Here is a 13775-nt window from a genome sequence, read left to right as displayed (position 1 = left end):
TCACTGCTCAGAGAGTGCACATACCTGGTTTATGTCACTCATTGCTCAGAGAGTGCACACACCTGGTTTATGTCACTCATTGATCAGAGAGTGCACACACCTGGTTTATGTCACTCATTGCTCAGAAAGTGCAAAAATCTGGTTTCCCCAAAAACAGCAGACATTCAGGCCCCAGAGGACCAAATTGAATGTTTTAATGAAAGTACAATGCACCTGTGTGTGTGTGTGTGTGTGTGTGTGTGTGTGTGTGTGGTGTGTGTGTGTGTGTGTGTGTGTGTGTGTGTGTGTGTGTGTGTGTGTGTGTGTGTGTGTGTGCATGCGTGTTTGTGTGTATTATAAAGCAGCAGGCTAATCCGTGAGACTGGACTGAACATTAACTACAGCTGAGCATCAATGTATCTGTCTAGATCGCAGACATTGAGGCAGGACAGGCAGCCGATGGCAGAGTGGAACTACAGCCCAGACAGAGATAATCGCCAATAGAATGATAGAAGAAAGATATCTTAAAGAGAGTATATAGAGAGTGAGGCCAGTTCTGAAAACATTACATCCATTGAATGGCTCACAAAGACTCTCTGTGGTACATGTCAGCTGGCTAAACACCACGTATTACTACAAACCACCTTCCCTGAGACCTGTTGATGTCATGTAGAATGTAGAATGACTTTGGGGCTCCGATTCGACTATAGTTCCATTCCTTTTTGATGATATCCTACTAGTTGATTTTAGGCATGGGAGATGTCAGGACAGGGGTGTGGGGTTAGACATTGTACACCCACCATGTTACAGTGCATCCTGCCCGTGAGAGAGATCTGAAAGTGCAACAAATTACTCTCACACTCAAGTCTCACATTAGAAATACAGAGACATTCACACTCACACAGTAGAACATAGAGAGACAGGACGTGACTGATATTATACTACAGAGTTATGTTGGAGAAAATCTCTGGTAGGAAATATATTTACAAAATCGATTTTTGTGTTTGCAAACACAAAGAGATTTTGTGACGTACCTCTTTCTGAATTCCAATGACATAGAATGTTTTCCCCTCAAACTTCAGTTTGTTGACATCAGCCCTAGAATAGTAAACAATGGCAATTATGAGACTGAAGAATCAGACCACCACTGTTCTGGTAGTGAAGAGGTCATAGGTTAGAGGTTATTGGTGAGAGGTGAGAGGTGAAGGGTTACCATTTGAGCAGGTGGATTCTCTTGTTTCCCTGGAACACCACAAACCCAGTGGCAGTAAATCCCAGGAAGGCTGTGGATCCTGTGAAGTCCTGCAGACACACACAACAAAGCTCTGTGAAGGTAGAAGTTACCCATGTATACCAATCAGGCATGCACAGACAGCTGCCGAGGAGGCGATCTCAATATTTATCACCGCAGAAGGCTGAAAATGACTCGTCTTACTCTTCCTGACTACACGTCATTCCAATGCAAGCCTCACTGTCGTACAGTCATGTATCAGCTTCCAAAAATAGTTTTCTGAACTGTTGGTTGCTCATGTCAAGAGCTTTGTGATTTATATCTCTAAATGAAAAGTGCTCTGCAATTTATATTATTATTATTATTAACCACAGATCTAGGATCAGATAAGCTCCCCCCAAATCCTATCCTTATCAATTACGGGGATTAAATAATATCTGACTCTGGACCAGAGGTTGGTGGAATCGTCTACCTGCCCCTTATCAGATCACAGGCTGAGAGGCAGCAGAACTTGGCATTCTGGGATACAGAAAGACTGTCAGCAAGTGAAGCGTTGTCGCCATGGCAATGGCTACTCTACAAAAATTGTTCCCATAGACTTCTACAATCCAAATGTATGTAAAATGTACAGATAATTCAAATCCATGGGAACATATGATAGATAATCCTCTTGATAACATATGAACCAAAGCATATTTCATACAGTAGATTCCTGCCAAGAGTATACTACTGTAACACCACATGCAACCTCCCTCTGCAGCACAGTAAACATGTAGCCTGCTCACATCAAACATTCAAACCGAATTGATTTCAATATTCTCGGCCAATTTTTGTTGATTTCACACTCCATCCTTTTTCTTTCTGATTGGACGGTTTGTCTATGTGTTGAACTCGGTCTCCTGATTGGACAGTGTGTTTCTTAATGAGTGGAACATGACGGCTGTGATAGAAACTGCTTCCCTCTCATCCTCTCTGGCTGCAGTAAATGGATGGTGATACACTGACTCAGGCTTAAGCCACAGCTGCAGTTCATTCCTGAATTAAAAGGTGTTTATGACACAAGCAGAACAGATAAGCGAATCCTCAAACAAAATAAATTAAATATCTCCTTTAATCAGCTTAGAGTGCTTTGATACCCTGGATGTCAGAGTTTCCCATTCACACAGTGAGTCACTATGGCTGCGTTTACACAGGCAGCACAATTCTGATATTTTTTCCACTAACTGGTCTTTTGACCAATCACATCAGATCTTTTCATATCAGATTTTTTTGGAGCTGATCGGTTGAAAGGCCAATTTGTGAAAAAAAGATCAGAATTTGTCAGCCTGTGTAAACTCAGCCAGAGAGGATGAGAGGGAAGCAGAGGAACACAGTCTCGATCACAGCCGTCATGTTCCACTCTTTAAGAAACACACTGTCCAATCAGAAGGAGACTGAGTTCAACAGATAGACAAAACATCCAATCAGAAAGAAAAAGGAAGGGGTGTGAAATCAACTACGATTGGCCGAGAAATTGAAATCAAATTGGTTTGAATGTTTGATGTGAGCAAACTACATGTTAATGTGGACTAACAACTCAATACGAGCTGTTTAATCAATCGTACAATCATTGATTATAAGTCACAGTTGCTACACTGGAATAAAGGACATGGAAAATAAAGGTGAGAGTTTGAGGGAGAAGTGGTGTGAGGTACCTTGCAGGGGTGAGGGTCCACTCCGTATGTCTCCAGGTTGTGTGCCCTCTGGAGGAGATGAAGCTCGGCCAGAGCAGAACACTGCCCCCTGTGGGATAGGAGAACAGTTAGTAACAAACCTACAGGCTAGTTTTACACCATGGGTGTAACAGACATGGGGCACAGTTATTACCCCAATAGAAACCGCTTTGTTTTGAGGTGAGTGCTCCATAAACACAAATCATGTCTGTCAGTGCTAAAGTAATGTCTGAGAAATACAACTATAATGTAGAAGGATATTCTAATGCTAGCTTTACATTTCTCTTGTTGTCGTTAGCTCAGTGTTAACCCATCTTTAGATTACCAGAGATGTTGCTCAGCAGCTTGTATTTGGAGTAATGAGTCTTTGCTTACGTTCATTAGTTGAAGTGGTGCTTGGCAAAGCACCTAGGTGACGCATGCTGCTTCTCTGCTGTTGGCTCTAAATCAACCTGCCTGAGCCTCAGTTTATATTATAACGCCTGTAAACACAACCCGCTGGTCCCAGCCAGCCACATTACATCATCTGGGAAAGGGACATGGGATCAGCAATGGCTTTATGTATCTGTATGTGTGAGTGTGTGTGTGTGTCTGTATGTGTGTCTGTATGTGTCTCCATGTGTCTGTATGTGTCTGTTTGCATCTGTGTGTGTCTGTATGTGTCTCCATGTGTCTGTATGTGTCTGTATGTGTCTGTATGTATTTGTATGTGTCTCCATGTGTCTGTATGTGTCTCCATGTGTCTGTATGTGTCTGTATGTGTCTCCATGTGTCTGTATGTGTCTCCATGTGTCTCCATGTGTCTGTATGTGTCTGTATGTGTCTGTATGTGTCTGTATGTATCTGTATGTGTCTGTATGTGTCTGTATGTATCTGTATGTGTCTGTATGTGTCTGTATGTGTCTGTATGTGTCTCCATGTGTCTGTATGTGTCTCCATGTGTCTGTATGTATTTGTATGTGTCTCTATGTGTCTGTATGTGTCTGTATGTGTCTATGTGTGTCTGTATGTGTCTGTATGTCTCCATGTGTCTGTATGTGTCTGTATGTGTCTCCATGTGTCTGTATGTGTCTGTATGTGTCTCCATGTGTCTGTATGTATCTGTATGTGTCTGTATGTGTCTGTATGTGTCTCCATGTGTCTGTATGTGTCTGTATGTGTCTCCATGTGTCTGTATGTGTCTGTATGTGTCTCCATGTGTCTGTATGTGTCTCCATGTGTCTGTATGTGTCTCCATGTGTCTGTATGTGTCTGTATGTGTCTGTATGTGTCTCCATGTGTCTCCATGTGTCTGTATGTGTCTCCATGTGTCTGTATGTGTCTGTATGTGTCTCCATGTGTCTCCATGTGTCTGTATGTGTCTGTATGTGTCTCCATGTGTCTGTATGTGTCTGTATGTGTCTCCATGTGTCTGTATGTGTCTGTATGTGTCTGTGTGTGTCTGTATGTGTCTCCATGTGTCTGTATGTGTCTGTATGTGTCTGTATGTGTCTGTATGTGTCTGTATGTGTCTGTATGTGTCTCCATGTGTCTGTATGTGTCTCCATGTGTCTGTATGTGTCTCCATGTGTCTGTATGTGTCTCCATGTGTCTGTATGTATTTGTATGTGTCTGTATGTGTCTGTATGTGTCTCCATGTGTCTGTATGTGTCTGTATGTGTCTCCATGTGTCTGTATGTGTCTCCATGTGTCTGTATGTGTCTGTCTGTATGTGTCTGTATGTGTCTGTATGCATCTGTATGTGTCTGTATGTGTCTCTATGTGTCTGTATGTGTCTGTATGTGTCTGTAAATCTGGGTATTCCTCCAAAGCTCCATTGTCCTGAGTCTACACAACTCTGCCAGGACCTAGGATCAAGGGAGATACTAAAGTGTTTTAGTACTATATCTCTTGACACAATGATGAAAATAATCATGGCCTCCAAACCCTCAAGCTGCATACTGGACCCTATTCCAACTAAACTACTGAAAGAGCTGCTTCCTGTGCTTGGCCCTCCTATGTTGAACATAATAAACGGCTCTCTATCCACCGGATGTGTACCAAGCTCACTAAAAGTGGCAGTAATAAAGCCTCTCTTGAAAAAGCAGAATCTTGATCCAGAAATTATAAAAAACTATCGGCCTATATCGAATCTTCCATTCCTCTCAAAAATTTTAGAAAAAGCTGTTGCACAGCAACTCACTGCCTTCCTGAAGACAAACAATGTATACGAAACGCTTCAGTCTGGTTTTAGACCCCATCATAGCACTGAGACTGCACTTGTGAAGGTGGTAAATGACCTTTTAATGACGTCAGACCGAGGCTCTGCATCTGTCCTCGTGCTCCTAGATCTTAGTGCCGCTTTTGATACCATCGATCACCACATTCTTTTGGAGAGATTGGAAACCCAAATTGGTCTACATGGACAAGTTCTGGCCTGGTTTAGATCTTATCTGTCGGAAAGATATCAGTTTGTCTCTGTGAATGGTTTGTCCTCTGACAAATCAATTGTACATTTCGGTGTTCCTCAAGGTTCCATTTTAGGACCACTATTGTTTTCACTATATATTTTACCTCTTGGGGATGTCATTCGAAAACATAATGTTAAATTTCACTGCTATGCGGACGACACACAGCTGTACATTTCAATGAAACATGGTGAAGCCCCAAAATTGTCCTCGCTAGAAGCCTGTGTTTCAGACATAAAGAAGTGGATGGCTGCAAACTTTCTACTTTTAAACTCGGACAAAACAGAGATGCTTGTTCTAGGTCCCAAGAAACAAAGAGATCTTCTGTTGAATCTGACAATTAATCTGGATGGTTGTACAGTCGTCTCAAATAAATCTGTGAAGGACCTCGGCGTTACTCTGGACCCTGATCTCTCTTTTGAAGAACATATCAAGACTGTTTCAAGGACAGCTTTTTTCCATCTACGTAACATTGCAAAAATCAGAAACTTTCTGTCCAAAAATGACGCAAAAAGATTAATCCATGCTTTTGTTACTTCTAGGCTGGACTACTGCAATGCTCTACTTTCCGGCTACCCGGATAAAGCACTAAACAAACTTCAGTTAGTGCTAAATACGGCTGCTAGAATCCTGACTAGAACCAAAAAATGTGATCATATTACTCCAGTGCTAGCCTCCCTACACTGGCTTCCTGTTAAGGCAAGGGCTGATTTCAAGGTTTTACTGCTAACCTACAAAGCATTACATGGGCTTGCTCCTACCTATCTTTCCGATTTGGTCCTGCCGTACATACCTACACGTACGCTACGGTCACAAGACGCAGGCCTCCTAATTGTCCCTAGAATTTCTAAGCAAACGGCTGGAGGTAGGGCTTTCTCCTATAGAGCTCCATTTTTATGGAATGGTCTGCCTACCAATGTGAGAGACGCAGACTCAGTCTCAACCTTTAAGTCTTTACTGAAGACTTATCTCTTCAGTAGGTCCTATGATTAAGTATAGTCTGGCCCAGGAGTGTGAAGGTGAACGGAAAGGCTGGAGCAACGAACCGCCCTTGCTGTCTCTGCCTTGCCGGTTCCCCTCTTTCCACTGGGATTCTCTGCCTCTAACCCTTTTACAGGGGCTGAGTCACTGGCTTACTGGTGTTCTTCCATGCCGTCCATGGGAGGGGTGCGTCACTTGAGTGGGTTGAGTCACTGACGTGGTCTTCCTGTCTGGGTTGGCGCCCCCCCCTTGGGTTGTGCCATGGCGGAGATCGTTGTGGGCTATACTCGGCCTTGTCTTAGGACGGTAAGTTGGTGGTTGGAGACATCCCTCTAGTGGTGTGGGGGCTGTGCTTTGGCAAAGTGGGTGGGGTTATATCCTGCCTGTTTGGCCCTGTCCGGGGGTATCATCGGATGGGGCCACAGTGTCTTCTGATCCCTCCTGTCTCAGCCTCCAGTATTTATGCTGCAGTAGTTTATGTGTCGGGGGGCTAGGGTCAGTCTGTTACATCTGGAGTATTTCTCTTGTCTTATCCGGTGTCCTGTGTGAATTTAAATATGCTCTCTCTAATTCTCTCTTTCTGTCTTTCTCTCGGAGGACCTGAGCCCTAGGACCATGCCTCAGGACTACCTGGTATGATGACTCCTTGCTGTCCCCAGTCCACCTGGCCGTGCTGCTGCTCCAGTTTCAACTGTTCTGCCTGCGGCTATGGAACCCTGACCTGTTCACCGGACGTGCTTGTTGCACCCTCGACAACTACTATGATTATTATTATTTGACCATGCTGGTCATTTATGAACATTTTAACATCTTGACCATGTTCTGTTATAATATCCACCCTGCACAGCCAGAAGAGGACTGGCCACCCCTCATAGCCTGGTTCCTCTCTAGGTTTCTTCCTAGGTTTTTGGCCTTTCTAGGGAGTTTTTCCTAGGGAGTTTTTCCTAGCCACCGTGGTTCTTTCACATGCTTTGCTTGCTGTTTGGGGTTTTAGGCTGGGTTTCTGTACAGCACTTTGAGATATCAGCTGATGTACGAAGGGCTATATAAATAAATTTGATTTGATTTGATTTTGATTTGTATGCATCTGTATGTGTCTCCATGTGTCTGTATGTATCTGTATGTGTCTGTATGTGTCTGTATGTGTCTCCATGTGTCTCCATGTGTCTGTATGTGTCTGTATGTGTCTGTATGCATCTGTATGTGTCTGTATGTGTCTGCATGTGTCTGCATGTGTGGCTGTATGTGTGTCTGTATGTGTGTCTGTATGTGTGTCTGCATGTGTGGCTGTATGTGTGTCTGTATGTGTGTCTGTGTGTGTTTGCGTGTGTCTGAGTGTGTGTCTGCATGTGTGTATGTATGTGTCTGCTTGTATCTGTATGTGTCTCTGTATGGGTGTCTGTGTGTGTCTGCTTGCATCTGTATGTGTATCTGTAAGTGTGTCTGTATGTGTGTTTGTGTGTGTCTGTGTGTGTCTGTATGTGTCTGCTTGCATCTTTATGTGTATCTGTAAGTGTGTCTGTATGTGTCTGTATGTGTCTGTGTGTGTCTGTATGTGTCTGTGTGTGTATGCATGTGTCTGTATGTGTGTCTGTATGTGTGTCTGTATGTGTGTGTGTGTCTACGTGTGTGTCTGTATGTGTGTCTGTATGTGTCTGTATGTGTGTGTGTCTGCATGTGTCTGTATGTGTGTCTGTATGTGTGTATGTGTGTGTGTCTGTGTGTGTGTCTGCGTGTGTGTCTGTATGTGTGTCTGTATGTGTGTCTGTGTGTGTGTCTGCATGTCTTTCTGTATGTGTGTCTGCATGTGTTTCTGTATGTGTGTCTGCATGTCTTTCTGTATGTGTCTGCATGTGTTTCTGTATGTGTGTCTGCATGTGTTTCTGTATGTGTGTCTGCATGTGTTTCTGTATGTGTCTGTGTCTTTGTGTGTCTGTATGTGTCTGCGTGTGTGTCTGCGTGTGTGTCTGCGTGTGTCTGCCTGTGTGTCTGCCTGTGTGTCTGCCTGTGTGTCTGCCTGTGTGTCTGCCTGTGTGTGTATCTGTGAGTGTCTGCATGGTAGAGATATGGTTAGATCAGCTGCTGGAGTCGATGACGTGTTTTACAGTTTCGCTTCAGTGCTGTTTGCACTATTTATGATGTGCTGGCAAAGAATTATAAAATGCAGGTGTAGCGAAAAATTCAGAAGGTTGTAAAACCATCTGGGACCCTATTTCTGTTTAATAGCAGCTGAGAAGAAGAAGAGAGGAAGTCAGTAAAATCTAAGTAAAATTCTGCTGATGTCATGATGCCAACTTAGTGTTTACAGTGGATGCTGTTGTATTCAGTGTCAAGGTGTCTCAGTGTTGTAGTTGTTAGACTACAAATCCCACAATACCTCAGCTCATTCTTGTGAATATCGATGATCTTCCTCTCCAGTTTAAGCGACTGCTTGGGGAACAGTTTGAAGTCTTGGATGTAGTCTGGCGGGTGTTCGTCTTGGTCATAGTCCCCTAGTTCAGCTGGGAAGGGTTATGACATGGTTAGCAGAGGGTTACAAAATGGTTAGCAGAGGGTTACAACAAGGTTATGCCTTCCCTGTAGCTCAGTTGGTAGAGCATGGTGTTTGCAACACCAGGGTTGTGGGTTTGATTCCCACGGGGGGCCAGTACAACAAAAAAAAAATGCATGAAATGAAAATGTATGAAATGTATGCATTCACTACTGTAAGTCGCTCTGGATAAGAGCGTCTGCTAAATGACTAAAATGTAAATGTTAGCAGAGGGTTATGAAGCGGTTAGTAGAGGGTTATGAAATGGTTAGCAGAGGGTTATGAAATGGTTAGCAGAGGGTTATGAAATGGTTTGCAGAGGGTTATGAAATGGTTAGCAGAGGGTTATGAAGCGGTTAGCAGAGGGTTATGAAATGGTTAGCAGAGGGTTATGAAATGGTTAGCAGAGGGTTATGAAATGGTTAGTAGAGTGTTATAAAAAATGGTTAGCAGTGCAATGTACCTGTAGCTTTATTACAGGCTTATCCTGCAGCTAACACACATCACTTTAATAACAGCCTAACAAAGTATGCATGGGGACTTGTTCTCATTAAACAGCAATACTGATAACGACCAGCAGGAGGCCCTGTGCTTTAACTACGTCAGTTAGGCTGTGTTCCAAATGACACCCTATTCCCTACATAGTGCACTACTTTTGACCCTGGTACCCTGGTGAAATGGAGTGCACTAAATAGGGAACGGGGTGCCATTTGGGACGTATCCATAGTTACCTCAGCTCACTTCATCATATTCTCCTCTCTAGGGAGCCTAGCCAATCAGAAGAGTAGGGGCTAAGATATACTGTATGTTGTAACAGACATGGGGATTAGTTAGTGATATGACATAGTTCAATCCTTTTGGAACCCACATCAAACACTACCAGCCTGAGACTCTCACTGTGCTGTTAATTGGCACCGTGGAGTCGTTCAGGGATGGTTGGATGTGTGTCAGCTTAAGTGTTGAGGTCTATTACTCTGGGCTGCTGTCAAGTTGTATTACTCTGGGCTGCTGTCAAGTTGTATTACTCTGGGCTGCTGTCAAGTTGTATTACTCTGGGCTGCTGTCAGGTTGTATTACTCTGGGCTGCTGTCAGGTTGTATTACTCTGGGCTGCTGTCAGGTCGTATTACTCTGGGCTGCTGTCAGGTTGTATTACTCAGGTTGAATTTCTTCTCTCAAGTTGTATTACTCTGGGCTGCTGTCAAGTTGTATTACTCTGGGCTGCTGTCAAGTTGTATTACTCTGGGCTGCTGTCAAGTTGTATTACTCTGGGCTACTGTCAGGTCGTATTACTCAGGTTGCATTTCTTCTCTCAAGTTGTATTACTCTGGGCTGCTGTCAGGTCATATTACTCTGGGCTGCTGTCAGGTCGTATTACTCTGGGCTGCTGTCAGGTTGTATTACTCTGGGCTGCTGTCAGGTTGTATTACTCTGGGCTGCTGTCAGGTTGTATTACTCTGGGCTGCTGTCAGGTTGTATTACTCTGGGCTGCTGTCAGGTTGTATTACTCTGGGCTGCTGTCAGGTTGTATTACTCTGGGCTGCTGTCAGGTCGTATTACTCTGGGCTGCTGTCAGGTCGTATTACTCTGGGCTGCTGTCAGGTCGTATTACTCTGGGCTGCTGTCAGGTTGTATTACTCTGGGCTGCTGTCAGGTCGTATTACTCTGGGCTGCTGTCAGGTCGTATTACTCTGGGCTGCTGTCAGGTCGTATTACTCTGGGCTGCTGTCAGGTTGTATTACTCTGGGCTGCTGTCAGGTTGTATTACTCTGGGCTGCTGTCAAGTCGTATTACTCTGGGCTGCTGTCAGGTCATATTACTCTGGGCTGCTGTCAGGTCGTATTACTCTGGGCTGCTGTCAGGTTGTATTACTCAGGTTGCATTTCTTCTCTCAAGTTGTATTACTCTGGGCTGCTGTCAGGTTGTATTACTCTGGGCTGCTGTCAGGTTGTATTACTCTGGGCTGCTGTCAGGTCGTATTACTCTGGGCTGCTGTCAGGTTGTATTACTCTGGGCTGCTGTCAGGTTGTATTACTCTGGGCTGCTGTCAGGTCGTATTACTCTGGGCTGCTGTAAAGTTGTATTACTCTGGGCTGCTGTCAGGTTGTATTACTCTGGGCTGCTGTCAAGTTGTATTACTCTGGGCTGCTGTCAAGTTGTATTACTCTGGGCTGCTGTCAAGTTGTATTACTCTGGGCTGCTGTCAAGTTGTATTACTCTGGGCTGCTGTCAGGTTGTATTACTCTGGGCTGCTGTCAAGTTATATTACTCTGGGCTGCTGTCAAGTTGTATTACTCTGGGCTGCTGTCAAGTTGTATTACTCTGGGCTGCTGTCAAGTTGTATTACTCTGGGCTGCTGTCAAGTTGTATTACTCTGGGCTGCTGTCAAGTTGTATTACTCTGGGCTGCTGTCAAGTTGTATTACTCTGGGCTGCTGTCAAGTTGTATTACTCTGGGCTGCTGTCAAGTTGTATTACTCTGGGCTGCTGTCAAGTTGTATTACTCTGGGCTGCTGTCAAGTTGTATTACTCTGGGCTACTGTCAGGTTGTATTACTCAGGTTGCATTTCTTCTCTCAAGTTGTATTACTCTGGGCTGCTGTCAGGTCGTATTACTCTGGGCTGCTGTCAGGTTGTATTACTCAGGTTGCATTTCTTCTCTCAAGTTGTATTACTCTGGGCTGCTGTCAGGTTGTATTACTCTGGGCTGCTGTCAGGTTGTATTACTCTGGGCTGCTGTCAGGTCGTATTACTCTGGGCTGCTGTCAGGTTGTATTACTCTGGGCTGCTGTCAGGTTGTATTACTCAGGTTGCATTTCTTCTCTCAAGTTGTATTACTCTGGGCTGCTGTCAGGTCGTATTACTCTGGGCTGCTGTCAGGTTGTATTACTCTGGGCTGCTGTCAGGTTGTATTACTCAGGTTGCATTTCTTCTCTCAAGTTGTATTACTCTGGGCTGCTGTCAGGTCGTATTACTCTGGGCTGCTGTCAGGTCGTATTACTCTGGGCTGCTGTCAGGTTGTATTACTCTGGGCTGCTGTCAGGTCGTATTACTCTGGGCTGCTGTCAGGTCGTATTACTCTGGGCTGCTGTCAGGTTGTATTACTCAGGTTGAATTTTTTCTCTCAAGTTGTATTACTCTGGGCTGCTGTCAGGTTGTATTACTCTGGGCTGCTGTCAGGTCGTATTACTCTGGGCTGCTGTCAGGTCGTATTACTCTGGGCTGCTGTCAGGTCGTATTACTCTGGGCTGCTGTCAGGTTGTATTACTCTGGGCTTCTGTCAGGTCGTATTACTCTGGGCTGCTGTCAGGTCGTATTACTCTGGGCTGCTGTCAGGTCGTATTACCCTGGGCTGCTGTCAGGTCGTATTACTCTGGGCTGCTGTCAGGTCGTATTACTCTGGGCTGCTGTCAGGTTGTATTACTCTGGGCTGCTGTCAAGTTGTATTACTCTGGGCTGCTGTCAAGTTGTATTACTCTGGGCTGCTGTCAAGTTGTATTACTCTGGGCTGCTGTCAAGTTGTATTACTCTGGGCTGCTGTCAAGTTGTATTACTCTGGGCTGCTGTCAAGTTGTATTACTCTGGGCTACTGTCAGGTTGTATTACTCAGGTTGCATTTCTTCTCTCGAGTTGTATTACTCTGGGCTGCTGTCAGGTCGTATTACTCAGGTTGCATTTCTTCTCTCAAGTTGTATTACTCTGGGCTGCTGTCAGGTCATATTACTCTGGGCTGCTGTCAGGTTGTATTACTCAGGTTGCATTTCTTCTCTCAAGTTGTATTACTCTGCTGACGGAAGCGTTTGAGTAGGGATGAGAGATCTCAGCTTGGAGAGTAGGGCCAGGGTTCATATCGTTTGAGAAAGTACTCGTACTAATGAGTCAGGTATCACAGCGAATCTATTGTTAATTCCTGTGCATGTAAATGAGCGTGATGATGTCAGAGCGGGGCTCACCCTGTACGATACAGGCCCCCAGGTAGGCTGCGTCAGCAAAGGGGCACAAGAGACGACCGTGGTAGACGTCCCTCTTCAGCTGCAGATAGAGTAGATACCTGCACAGAGACGCATACAGGGGTCAACCATAGACACTGTGCCTGCTTATAGACACATGGTTACTCAAGATACACTGTAGCCTGCCATGCTGAATGCATACAGTGCATTCGGAAAGTATTCAGACCCCTTACCTTTTTACATATTTTGTTACGTTACAGCCTTATTCTAAAATGGATTAAAGTACTTTTTTCCCCCTCATCAATCTACACACAATATATACCCCATAATGATTTTTTTTTGCACATTTATAAAAAAAAAAAAAAAAAAAAAAGGATTTATATAAGTATTCAGACCCTTTACTATGAGACAAGAAAATTCAGCTCAGGTGCATCCTGCTTCCATTGATCATCCTTGAGATGTTCCTACAACTTGATTGGAGTCCACCTGTGGTAAATTCAATTGAATGGGCATGATTTGGATAGGCACATACCTGTCTATGTAAGGTCCCACAGTTAACAGTACATGTCAGAGCAAAAACCAAGCCGTGAGACAGGATTGTGTCGAGGCACAGATCTGAGGAAGGGTACCAAAACATGTCTGCAGCATTGAAAGTAACCCAGAGTAAGAACACAGTGGCATCCATCATTCCTAAATGGAAGAAGTTTGGAACCAAGACTCTTCCTGTATCTGTCCGCCCGGCAAAACTGAGCAATCGGGGGAGAAGGGCTTCTGAGTTCCTCTGTGGAGATGGGAGAACGTTCCAGAAGGACAACCATCTCTGCAGCACTCCAACAATCAGGCCTTTATGATAGAGTGGCCAGACGGAAGCCACTCCTCAGTAAAAGGCACATGACAGCCCGCTTGGAGTTTGCCAAAAGGCACCTAAAGGACTCTCAGACCAGGAGT

General features: G+C 44.5%; 1 protein-coding gene across 1 annotated transcript in view; it reads right to left on the bottom strand.

Annotated features, from left to right (window-relative positions):
• The window catches only part of frmd3 (FERM domain containing 3), a 91160-nt gene that overhangs the window by 27476 nt on the left and 49909 nt on the right, over window positions 1-13775 (bottom strand). Inside the window, exons 5-9 of the mRNA XM_014172574.3 lie at window positions 12831-12928; window positions 8728-8851; window positions 2905-2992; window positions 1193-1281; window positions 1014-1077 (exon numbers count right to left, since the gene is read on the bottom strand). Coding sequence (XP_014028049.1) covers window positions 1014-1077; window positions 1193-1281; window positions 2905-2992; window positions 8728-8851; window positions 12831-12928 — 463 coding nt within the window. The remainder of the gene's footprint in view (window positions 1-1013; window positions 1078-1192; window positions 1282-2904; window positions 2993-8727; window positions 8852-12830; window positions 12929-13775) is intronic.

Source organism: Salmo salar, chromosome 24 (genome assembly GCF_965601325.2).
Source record: "Salmo salar chromosome 24, fSalSal1, whole genome shotgun sequence".
NCBI lineage: Eukaryota > Metazoa > Chordata > Actinopteri > Salmoniformes > Salmonidae > Salmo > Salmo salar.
This window is presented reverse-complemented; position numbering and strand designations above follow the sequence as displayed.